The sequence below is a fragment of the Pygocentrus nattereri genome, chromosome 9, assembly GCF_015220715.1.
Source record: "Pygocentrus nattereri isolate fPygNat1 chromosome 9, fPygNat1.pri, whole genome shotgun sequence".
Classification (NCBI taxonomy): domain Eukaryota; kingdom Metazoa; phylum Chordata; class Actinopteri; order Characiformes; family Serrasalmidae; genus Pygocentrus; species Pygocentrus nattereri.
In genome coordinates this window covers 29,283,741-29,300,660 of record NC_051219.1, presented here as the reverse complement: position 1 = coordinate 29,300,660, position 16,920 = coordinate 29,283,741, and the positions used below count along the sequence as shown (strand labels likewise).

The 16,920-nt window shown below is 39.5% G+C and overlaps 1 protein-coding gene across 1 annotated transcript in view; it reads right to left on the bottom strand.

The window, feature by feature from the left end:
* The window catches only part of si:ch211-236h17.3 (carbohydrate sulfotransferase 11), a 37,511-nt gene extending 21,254 nt beyond the window's left edge, over nucleotides 1–16,257 (bottom strand). Inside the window, exon 1 of the mRNA XM_017706757.2 lies at nucleotides 15,733–16,257. Within this exon, the coding sequence (XP_017562246.1) occupies nucleotides 15,733–15,826 (94 nt within the window). The 5' untranslated portion in view covers nucleotides 15,827–16,257. The remainder of the gene's footprint in view (nucleotides 1–15,732) is intronic.
* Between the last annotated feature and the right edge of the window lie 663 nt (nucleotides 16,258–16,920).

Below are 16,920 nucleotides of genomic sequence, written 5' to 3'. Positions count from 1 at the left end.
TGTTCACAGTGGTGGTGACAGGAACCAGACACCTGAAAAGCCCCCACCCCCTCATAGAACGTTTAAAGGAAATAGTTATGATTATGCTGCCTAATGCCTGAGGCAATGTTTTATAATAGCTCTGAGATAAGCTTTTGGTCTAAAACATACTTTTCAAAAATCCATTCACATTATGAGCCAAAACAGACTCAGATTTCAGATTAGATCAGATTTAACACCATTTCATCCTTATCAACATTACATATAAAACTCAGAGGACACATGTAGCTATGTGTGATGTGAATAGTATATAAATGAACTATATTTGTGTTGTAGACATTGCAACTTTTCTGAGAGGCCTTACCTTCTTGGATACATGTTAAGAACCCACCACTGTAAAGAAAAGAGTCAGTTATTTTATCTACAACAAACTATTTCGCATTAAACCCTTCTAAATGACTTAGGCCCAATCCTATTTCTTATTTTTACCTCTACCCCTGGTTTTCGAGTGTCACCTTGCCCCTTGGAACAGAGTTATGAAATGGGACAACCCTCAAGTAAAAAAGGAACATTACTTCATTAACAGGCTACTAGCAGTGTCCTGTAGGCGACCCTGCAGGTCTGCAGGTCTGCTACCTCACTGCTGGTCTAAGTTTAGGAAATCATACACTTACTTGAGTGACATCCCGTTCTTAATGCATAGGGTTCAATATGATGTCGGCCCACCCTAAACAGCTATAACAGCTTCAACTCTGGGAAGGCTTTCCACAAGGGTTAGGAGTTTATGGGAATTTGGACCATTCTTCCAGAAGTGCATTTGTGAGGTCAGACACTGATGTTTGACGAGAAGGCTCTCCGCTCTAATTCATCCCAAAGGTGTTCTATCGGGTTGAGGTCAGGACTCTGTGCAGGCCAGTCAAGTTCTTCCACACCAAACTCGCTCATCCATGTCTTTATGGACCTTGCTTTGTGCACAGTCATGTTGGAACAGGAAGGGGCCATCTCCAAACTGTTCCCATAAAGTTGGGAACATGAAATTGTCCATGAACGCAGCTGCTTGGCCAAGGAAACCCATTCCATGAAGCTCTCTACAGACGGTCCTTGAGCTAATCTGAAGGCCACATGAAGTTTGAAGGTCTGTAATGACTGACTGCAGAAAGTTGAGACCTCTGCGCACTATGTGCCTCAGCATCCGCTGACCCCGCTCTGTCATTTTATGTGGCTCACCACTTCGTGGCTGAGTTGCTGTCGTTCCCAATCGCTTCCACTTTGTTATAATACCACTGACAGTTCACTGTAGAATATTTAGTAGTGAGGAAATTTCACGACTGGACTTGTTGAACAGGTGGCGTCCTATTACGGTACCACGCTGGAATTCACGACAATTATTTATTATCGCCCACCCCTAATTCTTTGGTGATATGAAGCTGAAGTCAGCCATTCACAAGCTTTTTGTTCGAAATATCTTGTTCCATTTTAAATGGAACAGCAGTTCTGACACCTGAAGTGCCAGATTGTAACTGCTGGATTATTTAAGGTGGAATGGGAAATTTAGCTAGCTAGCTACCGAGACATTAGCATACCATTAGTGATTTGTTTATGCTACAAACCATAAAACATTGAAACGACGTTAAACTAAAATAATACAGTGTTTATCATCACTTTTTAACAGGGAATATAATCACATTTGTGGGTTACTTTGGTCACTTGCACAGCCATCTTGCCGTTTTTTTTTCTCATAACACTCTGTTTCGGCTTTGCCTCCGAAAATCTCTCTATACTAGTTAATGTATCTTTGCCTTTCCAAGTCAGCATTTTGATTCTTATACAGGTTGAATACAACGTCAAGATGGTTTAGCTTTGGTGAAATCACTGGAACACAAGGCTGCAGGTGGGTTAATGTCTTCATGAAATGCAGACAAATACAGTTAACTTACAGTACATTACAGTATGTAATATGTTAACTTTAATGAAGGGTTAAATGATTTAAATAAAGAACCTGAAATACATAAAGTTACAACCCTGAATAGTTTACCATATTGTAGCCCTGAACTATCAATACACTGTGCAACACTAGTGTGTGCTTGGCAAACTTGACATCTCCACTGGGTCTAAAGAGAGCATAGTCCAAGATTTATTCTATGGAAATGCTGAGTCAGTTGGTCCTCAGACTGTTTTGCATGGATTTCCATCCAGTCATCTCTCTGATTGCGTTTCAAAGGCTATATGATCCAATTTCATTCCACTGTGACTCATAATGCACTGGCCTATCTAGAGTTATAGCAACCACTTAAGTCTAATTCAGTGAGGAGAGCAGCAGGCATCAGGAATTAAACGAGGTGAAGGAAAATGACTGCATCAAACTACATCCTCCTAAACTTTCCATGAATGCATGTGCTCCTCGGAAAGAACCATCAAACTCATTTTTCAATCATCTTAAGACTTACTATATAAGAACTACTGTAAATTCATTCAATAACTATTCTGAATAATTCAGCTATGAATTATTCAGTAACTACTGTGGAAGTTTAGGAATCTGTAAATGCAAGGGAGAAAAAAAAGGAAAGCAAGCAATTCCATTATTCCATTTAATGAAGGTTTTTGGATTATATGCAGGACACACAACTGGTTCTGCTAGATAGGCTGACTAAAAAAATGACATGCAGGTAAAAACAGTGGTGTGTGGGACCACATTTTCGCAACAAAGTACCATATCAAAAGCAAACATCCAAAGGGTGATGCTTTCGAGGAAATCGCACCCATGTTAGAGTGCAAATGTATAGAGAACTTGGACAGTGATGGCTTCTGAGAGCTACTGAGTCATTTAAGTTCATTTAAGTGCGAGTAATAAGTGGTAGCTATGAACTTACAGAATATAGAATATAGAACTTGAGTAGACCGTCACTGTATATTCCAGTCACTTCATATACAGTACCGGGCAAGTACTTAAGCACCCAAGACACATTTTCAAAATCAATTTATTTGTGTAGTATGGATTTATTTGCAGACAAAAAAATGGTTAATATTTGAATAAACTAAATTTAAAGTACATTAATTAATAATATATATGCAATAAATAGTGATTTTCTGGATGTTAGTGTGTTTGTTTAACCACTTTAAAACTTTCAAAGGAAGCCCAGTATTATATGTAGTTAAAAAGCAGCTCCTGGTTTGACCAATCAGTGCTTCATTAAACTGTGCTCATGATGTAATTGATGATATTAACAAGTCTCTGTGGTGGTTGTGAAGATGTCAATGAAAAATATGGACCCAAGAAATTCTTGTTACTTTTTACTGTTTTTATGTTTATTTGAATTATGAATATGACTTTATTCTAATGTATATTGTGATAAACTCACTGCTGAGGTAAATTGTTTAAAAAGATGCCTACAACTTTTGCACAGTATGGTACCTGATATATAAGTACAATATTTGTGTCTCATTTGTTTCATTTGGTTCTATTTATCTATTTTTGGGACGGGTTTTGGTCAACTTTATGCAGAAATACAGAAAAATCTCACTATGTATATATAGTTCTTAAACCACAACTGGTTTCTCATGTAGACTATGTTTAATATGATCTTAATTTATTTACGTCATATACAAGCTAATGTTTGGTCCACTTGTCAGTACTGAATTCCACACTTTTTAACATTTTTTAAATCTCTTTGCATTAATACGTAATTTAGGTGATGTTTTTCGTTATAAGTGTGTCTACATGGATCGTTCTACCGAATGCAGCAATGAGTGCTGGATTTCTTAAATGCTGCTGCTTTACAAAGAAGTGCGCAGCGCACATTATCCACAATGATGTGAACACAGCTTAAGAGTTTAAGTGGTTAAGCCCAAGTCTGATGGTTTTGAATTAAAGGGATAATTATGTCAAATTTTGTGGTTGTGAGGATCAAAGACTAAAGAGTGATCTGAGGCTTCAGATAACAGTTGCCATGCTTTCCTTTAGATCATCTGTCTGATTGTAACTGCTAAGCAACAAGCTGACGTGTCGAAAACCTGCCGTTTTATTAAGACTCATCTGTTCTGTGACGCGATCCTTCCGAACACCACAAACAGCAAACCACTTACCAACCCATAAACGACTTTACCAGAGCTGAAGTCTGGGTCAGTCTGCAACATGTGCTTTTGGCAGTGTTCTGCTACAGTTACTGCAGCATGTGGGAGGTCAAGGGAGGTCCAGGATAGTGCATGCTGGAATTTCACTGCAGTTTTGCAGTGATGTCTGCACTTTCTGTTACAGGGCACATCATGTCATTCTAATTTCAATCACTTTTAGGGATTTTTTTTTAATAAGCATTTGATGCAGTATGTAAAGTCCGCCTGGTCCATATAATGCATTATTTGCAGCATTTCAACTGTTAGTTTTTTGTACATGAAATGTACAAAATGAGTTGTTTGAAATAATGTTGTTTGATTTGATCACATACTGCGTTATCTGTGTTATGATTGGCTGTTTCATGAAACTTGTTCCATGAAGTTGAGACACATAATTATTGTGGCTGAGTTTCAAATGAGTTGCAAGATCCTTCATTTTATACAACTCTACAGCAATTTAGCAACTAAAGCTCTGTTAAAGTTTCACAATGCAAAGCTGGACTAAAATTAATAGAAAGATAATTGAAAACATGGATTTTCCAAGCCTTAACACACACAATAGATAAAAACCTCTATAATAAGATCATAAATAGATAGATAAAAGACAGATCTAGAAAAAAACAAAGACAATAACAAGTAGAAAAAAATTAAGCTGCAAGTCTGACACAAACCTCATGAGCAGTATGTATGTTAAAAAATAAAATAGGAAACGTCGCATATGCCCCTTTTAAGACTATCATTCAGCCATATTAATATTCAGGTGAAGAAGAGGGTGCAGGCAGGGTGGAGTGGGTGGAGACGGGTGTCAGGGCTGATGTGTGACAGAAGGATAGCAGCAAGAGTGAAAGGGAAGGTTTACAAGACAGTAGTGCGTCCTGCTATGATGTATGGTTTGGAGACTGTGGCTCTGTCTAAAAGACAGGAGGCTGAGCTGGAGGTGGCGGAGATGAAGATGCTGAGATTTTCGTTGGGAGTGACAAGGATGGACAAGATTAGAAATGAGCAGATCAGAGGGACAGTGAAGGTGGAGCAGTTTGGAGATAAAGCCAGAGAGGCCAGGTTGAGATGGTTTGGACATGTGTTGAGGAGGAATAGTGGATATATTGGTAAACGAATGTTGGAGATGGAGCTGCCGGGGAGAGGGAGAAGAGGTAGACCTCAGAGAAGGTTTATGGATGTAGTGAAGGTGGACATGGAGATGGTTGGTGTAAAAGTAGAGGAGGCAATGGATAGGGCAAGATGGAGGCAGATGATCCACTGTGGCGACCCCTAAAGGGAGCAGTCGAAAGAAGAAGAAGAAGATTCAGCCATATTTAAATGCTGAAAAGTGCAGACTAAAAATGTGTAGTGGGTATTTGTTAAATACGCCTACAGCCTCAATGGAACAATGCATAAAGAGAACTGAAGTTCAGCTAAACAGACTAGACTTTTTGAGCCTTAAAAGTAGCTTAGTCAGCAGGTCACTGTGAAGAAGTGACTGTGCGCCTCTGTAAAAACACACTTAGTTTCAGCGAGTCGTTTTTCAGCCAAAGGTGTTGCCTGCAACTGAATGGCTTGGCATGGGAACTACACGTCCAATTCCAGGTAATGAGCGCATGAAAGGACACAGTCATACTGAGATGTGGTCCCCATGTTCCAAACCTAAACCTCAACTCTGCTTAGTCAGAAGTGTAAATTTACCGCCTGTGAGGAAACACCATGCTCACTTTACTGGTTCAGACCAACACACTGCTCACCTCATTCACACAAATATCCAGACAAAATAAATAGACAAATTAAATAATGACTGCGGCAAAAGTAGCAAAACAGCCTTAGAAAAAAATAAATAAATAAAAATAACATATTCCAGTACAGTACAGAGTTCCATATAGAACTTGTTAGTACAGGGTGATTCAAAAAGATTCATTTGATTTCAAATGAATTATTTCACTGGTAAATCATTGCAGAGTTAAGATGAATTCATTCTTACTGAAGTGGAGAACGCAAAGAGCTTCCTGCTCAGGGGTCACATCTCCTCGCAGACTGAAGGGAGCCATCCTCCAATGACAGAAACTCTATGACCCTCTCTTTCAATTGGTATGTGATTGGTTCCTAGGCGCCTCACAGTTGTAAAAATATGCCACTTTGAAATCAAACAAATCTTTTTGAATCACCCTGTATATTGAGCATCTCTTAGCACAGGAAGTGAAGTTCATTAAGCTCCTTTTTTTCTCTGTTTGGTTCTTCTTGGTCTAAATTTAAAAAAAAATAAAGCTCCCAAGTGAGACATATGGGTGAAAAAAGCTTGTTTCAATTCAAATTTTAGACTCCTAATATTAGTGTTATCATCCAAAAAGTAACCCTACAGTTATTTACCGATTTGGGCCAAATTATTATTTTTTCCCTTTTTGTTGTTTCATTTTTCTTCTCTGCAGTTGATCCACTATCCATTCATTAACATCAAAATAATATTTACTGAATGTAGAGGCTGGATATAAAGGCTATTAATATCAGAATGAATCAGAATGCATATTCATACTACGGAGAGAGACAGAGAACGCTTAAGAAAGAAAGAAGAATGCACTCTCATGTGTCCCATATGGATTTTATGAACTTGTGGGGTTTTTTTAGTTTCTGAGCTCGTACGTGTGCATGTGTCTGAGAGAGAGATGTAGGAGAGGGGTACATATGTTCTTTATGATCTATATGAAATTTTTATTGGTTGTAGCACGTCTTCTGCATGCCTCATGTTCTGTTCTGTCGAGTCTCTCAAAGTGAAAAAGATTCATATCAGTAAAGTGAAGAGGAAAGAATGACAACCACAAGAGCCGCCCTCCCTCTGCTACTCTGCTATTTTGTGTACAGGTTTCACAGCCTGTGAAAATTTTTAAATGAAACAAATGGAAATAAAAACACAAAAAGAAATGATTCTCATCTTTTTCTTAACATGACAAGAAAGACGACCAAGCCTAAAGAACATACTATATAACGAGAGTCAGACGTTTACTAACATATTGCACAATTGCTTTATGTGGCAATGTATTTATGTCTTACTGCAGACAGTCTGTCTTTCAGTCCAAACACGAGCAGATGTTACACCTTATGTTGAAATTACTTATTGTGGTTACTAACTGGATATAAGGGGTAGTGAGGGTTTCGCTGAGGCAAGCTTTGCTACAGGACAGCACATTTTAGACCAACAGGCACAGACAAAAGGCCTGAAGTGTTTCTCACACTGCTGTTCCATATAAACATCAGATCTCCACTAGATCTTATTTCTCAAACATTACATTTCAATTGTACAGAAAATGTTACGGCTGAAAGTGTTTACATGCACTCAATATTTCGATCATAATCTGATTTCTGCAGTTCTCTGATTATTCAAAATGGTCATGTAAACAGCACACTCTGACTTCTTAGATTGGAGAAGGTCTAGAAATCTGACTAAGAAATCCATTAGAGATCCAAGAGAGCTCAGTAGCACAGTAATCAGGTTTCTCAGTGCATTTAACCTCTTACTCTGATTTCTTTCAGATTCCTCAGTTATCGCCTGTGCGAAAACAGATGGTGGTACTGGGAATAAGCAGGCAGTGTTGCTGAGAGATGGCAGCAAACCACTTTTTGAGCAACACTGAAACCAAAGACATGCTAAACGTAATGAAAGATTTAAATATTGGTCATCTTCTATATGATGTTCATATTTTCAGGTAAAGTGGTGTGATGTTTTTGTAAAAAAAAAGCTACAGCATGAAGTTTGAGTTTTACATTTCATTTACGTTTATTGGCCAGATGCAGAGCAGAAATCCGATTACTGTCTGACTCATGTGAAAACTCCAGGTCTACATTATCTCATTACTCAAGTGGATGCAAAAGCGTTGATCTGATTACAGACCAAATCTGATTTTCTGCAGTTACTGGATTAGTAAGTGCATGTACTCAATAACTTGCAGCTTCTTACTTACTGAGCTTTGTTCCAGGGACCAAAGTACCGTCCAGTATTCCCACCGGTCATCAGAACACTTGATTTTGCCAATTTGGATTTCTGTCATTGTTCACAAGGTGAGCTCATAATGAATGCAGCAGAGTCAGCCTGGCTTTTAGTCTAAATGCACACCGTAGACTTTAACAGGCAAAGGACCCCAAGCCTCACAGAGAAAGTCCCACATCAGGCAGGAGAGGCATATGTTCAAATACCAGTACTGCTATATAATTGTTATTTTTAATTAAGAATTATGTTACATTCAGCCTGCAGATAAAGTGGCCCACATCCATTTACTGGCCTTTAAAAGACAAGTTAACATTACCTTTTAAATGTGGCCGTTATCTGACTACAGTTTCAACAGATCACGCTCCTGAACCAGCTCATAAGCACTCATCCAGAAAATACAGGCTGTCTCCTATCTTCTTAAGATGAACAGACTCCTTTCACATGACCTCAAACTTTTACATGTGCAAACTGATACTTTAAACTTGATGGGCAAACAGCAGACACTGAAACAACCACACTGGACAAGGTTTAGAGAACAAAAAAGTAAAATTCTGTGCTTATTTCAATTACTGAAGCTCTGAGAGAGGAAGCTCAGTTTCTTTGTTTAACTGCCATGAAGCAGAATGCTAGCAAAGGGATGCATACACAGTGCCAAAAAGCCAATACAACAAACTAAATAAAGAGACTTGACCCATGTGAGGCTCCTTTAACCCCTTTGGTGAATTAAATGTGATTCTGAATAGCTGCTAGTTCTCCTTAGCAAGTGCATTGTTTGCTTGATTACACTGCTCACTCTTATCTCACACGTTGTCCAAAAAGAACAACGTGATTGAGGAACAAGGCAGGGCGGCCACAGCGAAAGCATAACAACAGAAACAGCTTGTTGAAGGAAAGGCCATGTAGAAATCAATTACGGCTGTACTTAGTACATAAACCACGCAAACATCAGGGGAGAAAACACAAGAAAAATGTAGGAAAAGGGCCTTTTAAGCAGCAGATCCCCTGATGAGCAAAGCAAAGAGAGTGTCACATGACTGTTTGAGCGTGTTCTTGAGCTACTTCTTCAGGCAATGCGGCTAAAGTGGTGCTTAGAATTGTGTACTGTTCTGTACAACACGGTGCCATAAAGCATTTCCTCTGTACTGACATGTCCAAGCAAGCACAGTTCAAATTGTTTACACCTAGACAGAGGAAGGGGCCTGGCCAACACGCCAGAGAAAGTTGCCTTCAAGTGTCTGACAAGCACGTCTTCCTTGTATTCTTGGCTGCACCACAGGGGAAAAGGGTCATGCTAATAATAAATCATTAGCTTGGAACAAAGTTTGCAGAGTTCTGCAGTCTCTTTGGTTTGCATTGTGTAACAAACCAACAATTGAAGGAACAAGTGTTTAGTGCCTTTATAAGACAGCAGGTTGCAGTGCATGCAATGCGGACAAAACAGCACATTGCAATTATACTGCTGCACACTGTGATCATGTCACCCGTTGCAATAACTGTATTAAAACCACACCAGCGAACGCTTGTGATGTGGTTAGAGGCCAGCTTGCACTGACCAAAATGGTTTACATTTGTTGGATCACATGGTTATTTGGATTAATTAAAAAATTCAGAAACCGCTGTAATTGGTCAACATGCTCACAGAACAAAGTAAGACATTCAGTGATTGTTTGGAGGCTCATTTGCACATCAATTTGGCACCTTAATTGAAATAAATATTAATGCTGAGTCAGGAGGAAGGCTAAAATACGGTGTGTGCCCTGTCTGGAGTTGCCCTGTAAAGCCTGAAATAGTCATTTAAAGGTCAGAGGTGTTGAATTTCAGATCACGTCCTATGTCTTTACATATTGACGTCACAGGGACATAATGAAGGTCCAGCTCGGCAGTTAGGTCTGATATACAAAATCTACATTATGGTGATGAAAATATGAAAGCAATAGTAGATCATTCATTCACATCCTCAGAAGACACATCTTTCAAGTCTGAGTTCTTGACTGAGCAACGTAAGGCATTGTTCTTTTGCGCATGTGGGTCAGTTTGGGAGTTGAGCCGTCCAGACTGACGTCGCATACAGGTCACATTTAAAAGATACTGGGAACAGCCAAACAAAGAAAATCAGATTTGGGCCCCTTTTACCTGCTGTGTAAATGTAGCCATAATGTACCTAAATGTGTGTATTATTGCCTTGTCTGGCTATATGCTTTGATTTAGAATCATATTTTACTGCCTTTATTTTCGCTTTTGCTAGCTGTCTAGACTTTATGCTAATTAGCAAGATAGCAGAGCAGTCATGTATGGTTGTATCAGCACTGATGCATAACACAGAGTGGTTTGACACTTTGAGCTCATATTGGACAGTGAACAGAACACTATATTGTGAAGTATTAACCATTTTAAAGTATGTTATCACTGTGGCTCATATACAGCTTTCTTCTGTACATTGTTTTTGCACTTGAAAAGGAAAACACATCAGGCCAGAATGATCCTGTTGACGTTTATGATCACTCAGTTCCTCACTCTTCTGAGCACTCATCTTACAAACTCATCTTATGCTAATATAGCAATGGAACAGCCCTTAAGTAGGCACCAAGTCAACAACTGAATGTTACAAATGGTATTAAAACAAGCGGCATGTTGCTATTTCTTGCCTTCCTTCTTTTTTTAGGAGACCTTTCTACATGATTTATATAACAGCCAGGGTCACATACCAGATGTTCAACCGAGAGGACGACTTGTACACACATCATGTATCATGACCCTCACAGCTGTAAATAGAACCTCTGCCTGAAAAACCAAGAAGAACCATCTTTTTAAGTGTAATCACAACCCATGGTTTGTGTCCCTAATACTGTAATGAAATCGGAGTCATTCAGTTTCTCTAGACTGGTGGATTTCACGTCAAACCTCTTTTTGTTTTTACGCTTCATCCATTAAATTACAGAGAAAAGTTAAAAAAAAATCGGTGGAATCGTCCTTTAAGCTGCCAGTGTAGGTGAAGATTTGTGTAAGAATAAACTGGAGACATAACAACATGTTGCCGCAAAGCAACAGTTGGAGTGTGTCTGCATTTTGGCCAACAGGTTATTAGGAAACATGATCTTTGGAAAGAAACGAACAAGACCTCTTCAGTTTATCCATACTGCTCAACGGTCAGACAGTTGGACATACGTGGCCAACATGAGCCACGAGAAATTAAGCCATTCAAGCAAAGCCGTCCTACTCAATCAAAGAATAAAGAGTCTGCGTAAAACAAGACAATCAGTTTCCCTCTTTTCCAGATCCAGTTTCCCCATATCGCTGTTTTTGGAAAAAAAAACTTGTAACTCCAAAATGACAACTTTACAGGAAAAGCAAAAAACCTACTTTATTTTTAATGTAGGCCAATGGAACCAGACTTGTGTACAACAAGACAATGTCTTCTCCTCTTTTCCAGATCCAGTTTGTCCGTACATTACAATACATAATAAAATATGTTTCATAGTGAACATTAAACTGCCCTGCGATGGACTGGCGACCTGTCCAGGGTGTATCCTGCCTTCCGCCCGAAGACTGCTGGGATAGGCTCCAGCACCCCCCCGCGACCCTGACGGAGAAGCGGCTTAGAAAATGGATGGATGGATGGATGGATGGATGGATGGATGGATGAACATTAAACATAAAGAGCTTTATGACTGGATTCAGCTCAGCACTACAACCACTCGAGCACAAAAACTACACTCATGTTGTCAAACACACTCTGGGCATGGCTCAACAGAAAAGGTCAAAGTCACAGCCCCTCTCTCTACATGTTCTGCTTGCTCTGTCCTCATCTCTCAAACACTACCACCCTCAGGCTAATCCACGCTCCTCTCCAAGCCAGTCACTGGCAGCAGGGGAAAACTCACTTTAAAGGCTTTAGGAATTCACCATGATCTCCCAGCGGGGGGCTTTCCAAACATGCCAGAGTCACTTTCTTTCTTCTGCCTTTGTTCCACATTTGATTTTGCAGAGTTCTGACAACTAGTTTGTCCTAGCGGTTGCTTTACACAAGATTCAGACACTACATACACGCTGTGGAACAACTTAAGGCTGATTTACTTTCACTTCTGGTGTTAATTATGTAACATAATTAGCTTGGCTTATTATCTTGGCTTGACCCCTAGTTAGGGAAGAGCGTGTGGCCCAGACTTCAGTTCCTCACCCTCACAACTAAGCAACATATATAGCAGCTTCATTGTAGTTACCTAGAAATGTGTAACAGGCTTGAATCCTGAAGGGAGACTCCACAGATTTTTCAAAATTTCAGCTCAACGAAATCATTAATCACTAATTCTAGAGACAATAAATTAGAACTGTTAACAGTGGTGATAATAGGAACCAAACATCTGAAGCTACTATACATAAAGCTTAGCAACAGATATACCATCTGATGTCTGTAACATTGTTTTAAAGTAGCTCTGAGATCAGGTTTTGGCCCAAAACATTATATTTTGAAATCCATTCATGGTGGAGAGACACATGCATTGCATTCTAAGGCAAAATAGTCCCCAAATAAAAAATCTACCTTTTCAGATTTACCACTATATTACGTATAACCGTCACCATTACATGTAAAAACCCAGTGTTTCAATAGTCATTTTGAATAGTAAACCACAACGAAATCTTCTTAGGAAGGTTTCTCTAAACTGAACCACTTCATAGTGAATTACTTTTGTTTACATCTCAACATCTAAATTTCACAAGAATTGTGAAAAAAATACTGTACTTTCCCTTAAATAACCTAACAATAAGCTGACCGTTCACAGGGTTTAACTTGCATGAACATATTCAAACTGTGTAGTTGTCAGTAATGAAATGATGAGTTTAATCAAGCATGTTTTAAGAGGAAGACTGCTTGAGATCAACTGGAAATTAGTGCATTAAACTGCCAAACTGTGTTGGACTCAGACCCTCCAACTAGAGTCGGGCTGCCTTGTTCTAACTATCCAGAACAAAACGTCCAACTATGTTATTGTAAAATACAGAAAAAACAATAACATTATTGTAAAAAGTAGAAAAAAGGCCACAACTCTGATTAATGCTATACAGCAAGGGGCAAAGGAAATCACCAAAATGAGCAGGACCCCAGGGCCACAGTTGGACACCTCAGCTGCAAAGTGAGTTAAGACTTTATTTATTTTTCTTACAGATGCATTATTGTTACTGTACAACGGTCAGGCTTTTCTTGGCAAAATCAGAAATCATTTAAATCAGAAATTTCACCATGGTCAACTTTCCCTTATGGCTGGATTCCAGCACATGTTGGCAGTTTTCCTGCTCTAACTGACCTGCCTCTGCTCAGTGGCTAATTCACTGTGTTAGAGATTGGAAATCACCAAACCCTGAAGAACTGCTTGGATAACTCCTGCTACAAAGTGCCTTATCGAGTACCTGTCAGACTGCTGTCCTGTTTTTGCAGCGACTTCTGGATTTCTTATGGCCATAATCACATAGAGAATAAAGATGGTACGAAGCTACCTTTTGTTTTCTGACGCTCACATTGAAACTCTTAATGACTGGCCAACACCCATATAAAATTCCTTTATAAAAAAAAACTACATTTTAAAATGATTTATTTTTATAAACGTAGCTCACTTATGATGAGTACCTAAAAATAGCCTATCATACTGAAACTACACAGACAACCTTACATCACTGAGTGCTGTTTCAGGATAGATTTGTTACAGGATTGGATCACATTCATTCTTTCTCCCCTCTCTAACATCCGATCCAGCGTTTTCCAGTGATACCAGCTTGATTTGATACTGATATCCAGTACCGGTTAGGTGTCATCTCTACTAGAAAACAAGACTTACAGGGAAATTCCACCGACTTTCTGAATTTTCTGCATAATTACATAATTAAAATGCAGCCAAAGTTATTAAGAGTGGTCTGACGCAAAACACTTTGATCTACATTCTTCATTACTGAGTCAGAATTGTTCACAGCAGTGCTAATAAGAACCAGACATCTTTATGCAGTGCCACAGAAGATGCCTTAAAGAACCAATAGATGGATCTTTAGAGAACTGTTTTTGTAAAGGAGATGTGTGAGTGTGAATTACCCTTTTAAAGTTTAAAGAACCTCCAAATGTACATGTAAAGGTTCTAGGTAGAAACCTTAAATTGGCAAAGAACCTTTATATTTCGTGAAGGGGTTCTTCAAGCTTTCATCCCACACAAATCTCTTTCCTCAAACATGGTTTTTAAGGAACCAAAAGCATTATTTATTAACCAAAAGTAGTACCCAAAACATACCTTTTAGTTTTACCACCATTTACCATTACCAGGATTATATATAACCCAGTAAAACTGCTGTCACAACAGAAACCCTCATATCTCCAAAATAGTCATTTTAAAAAAAGATGGAAAGAACATGATTTATTTTTAATGTAAGTCAATTAATGAAATGTTACTGGATTTTTGGGGACGGTTATTTTGGTCCATATGTCATGAGATTCACACACAATGTAAAGGACATTATGTAGTTTCAAATGATGTCAAAAATGGAAAAACAACAAAAATGGAGATATGAGGTTTTGTTCCTAACGCAGACATGTATAGATTCACTGATCAATTAGGATGGTGGAAAATGCTAGATCTGCACCGTAAACACTTAAAAAGATGGTTCTGATGGCTTTGATAGTGGTTCTATATACCTTCAACTGTTACGATGTCAAGCTTGTAACAGTAAAAGGACCCTTTTGGTGAAATATGGAACCATATGCAACACATTCTCCATCAATGTGAAGAACCATTTCACCATGCAAAGAACCCTTCCAACATGAAATGGTGCTATATATAACTAACGGTTGTGACAGAATGACTGCCTTCATTGGAGACCCCTTGAAGAATCATCTTTTCGAGTGTGACATCACAACTCATGGTTCCTGCCCCTTCCTCTGTAATGAAATCTGAGTTGTTCAGTTACACTAGGTGGGGGCAAATTTACAGATTATTACAGATAAATGTTGGAAATCAGTGGAATCGTCCTTTAAGCTGCCAGTGTAGGTGAAGATGTGTGTAAGAATAAACTGGAGACATAACAACATGTTGCCACAAAGCAACAGTTGGAGTGTGTCTGCACTTTGGCCAACAGGTTATTAGGAAACATGATCTTTGGAAAGAAACGAACAAGACTTCTTCAGTTTATCCATACTGCTCAACGGTCAGACAGACAAACGTGGCCAACATGAGCCACGAGTAAATTAAGCCATTCAAGCAATGCCGTCTTACAGATTTCCAGATTTCCAGATCCAGTTTTTCCACATATCACAGTACATAGTACAATATGTTGCACAGTAACCATTAAAAATAAAGAGCTGTATGACAACATTCAGCTCAGCACTACAACCACTGGAGCACTAATATTGCACTCTTATGCTCACATGGTTCATTGCATGGTGACACCGTTCCTCAGATTGATGGAGAATGTGTTGTATAACTAGAACCTTTTAGAAAATGGTTCTATAACACCATTAAAGGGTTCTTCTGCTGTGATGTCAAGCCTGAAACAATGAAAGGACCCTTGTTTTTGGTGCTATACAGAACTATATAGGTAGGTTCTTACAATAAGTAATAACCATATAATCAGTATAACAACCATATAAGTTCTTATAATTTAACTTTTCCCTGCAAAATAAATGAAACTTCAGAACTCACCGGATCTCGCGTTGTTCTGGAAATACAGGATCAGGATGAAGAAGGAAAAAACGCATGTGGCCAGAAACATCCGACCGACTCTGGGCTTTATCATCGTGCCTCTCCCGGCCGGAGCTCATGCGAGCAGGCTTTTCGGCTCCGTCCCAAACGCAGACTCTCCAAAGAGGGTTAACGAGGTTAAAATCGGGCTCCGTCCCGGAGGAGAGAAGACATACGTTCCCATTAGTAAAGCAGGCTCAGCTCGACGCCTCGAGAAACCAGCCAAAGCACCAGCATTGGTGGCACTGACGGCGGGGTTAAAGTTGACCACTGTTGTCTGGAGTAGCCTTTATTCTAAAGGCAGCCTCATCTGCTTCAGTCTGCGCTGCCTCAAACTTCTGCCGCACGGCTTCCCTCACAAACCCCATTGAGGGCTCTTCTACATGTCCTCCTTCCTCATATATAGCAGCCCTGTGCGGTGGGTGTGAAGCTTTCGTGTGATTTCACTCGAAAACATGGAGGGCTTTGTACCAAAAAGTTTCGGCCGTGTCGTCACGACCACCCATGACGCAATCAGTCGATGGAAAAGCGGCAATCGCAACGCGCATGCGTAGAACGCTCTTCGCGTCAGCTAGAACGAGAGAACAAGAAAGGTGAACGCTTATTTTATTAAACCCTCTGGGTTAAAATAAGATTATAAGCGTGTGATCTCCGCGTGTGATATCATCCGGGCATGACGTCATGACGACAGCGCTGGCGATGTCCATTTGATTTTGATTGTCCATTCATAATCATAATTCAGCCACGCGGAAAGGAAAAGCGACGGTGCCACGCCTGTGGCATTAGTGACATCTGGTGGCCTTGGCTGCTCACACGATCTCCACTGTGGACACGCTGGAACAGCAGGTGCAGCGTCTCTACATCTGATGAGATGTTTAAAAAGAATTACACCGTTATTTCTGCATCATTTGATTACTGAGATGTGAAGTCACGCTGGGTGGTTTGATGTGAGATGGTTTATGTAGAGAGACTTACTGACTCTTCTTTGCATCTCTTTACAGTGGTGGTAATAGGAACCAGGGGTCATGACGTCTACAGTACTGTTTTAGAAACTATCAAGAAAATCGGTTATAGTTTTAAACACAGTGGCGTCAAAAAATCTGTGATACTCTGAAATTTGGAAAAAAAGTTCAGCAAAAGGAAAAAGAA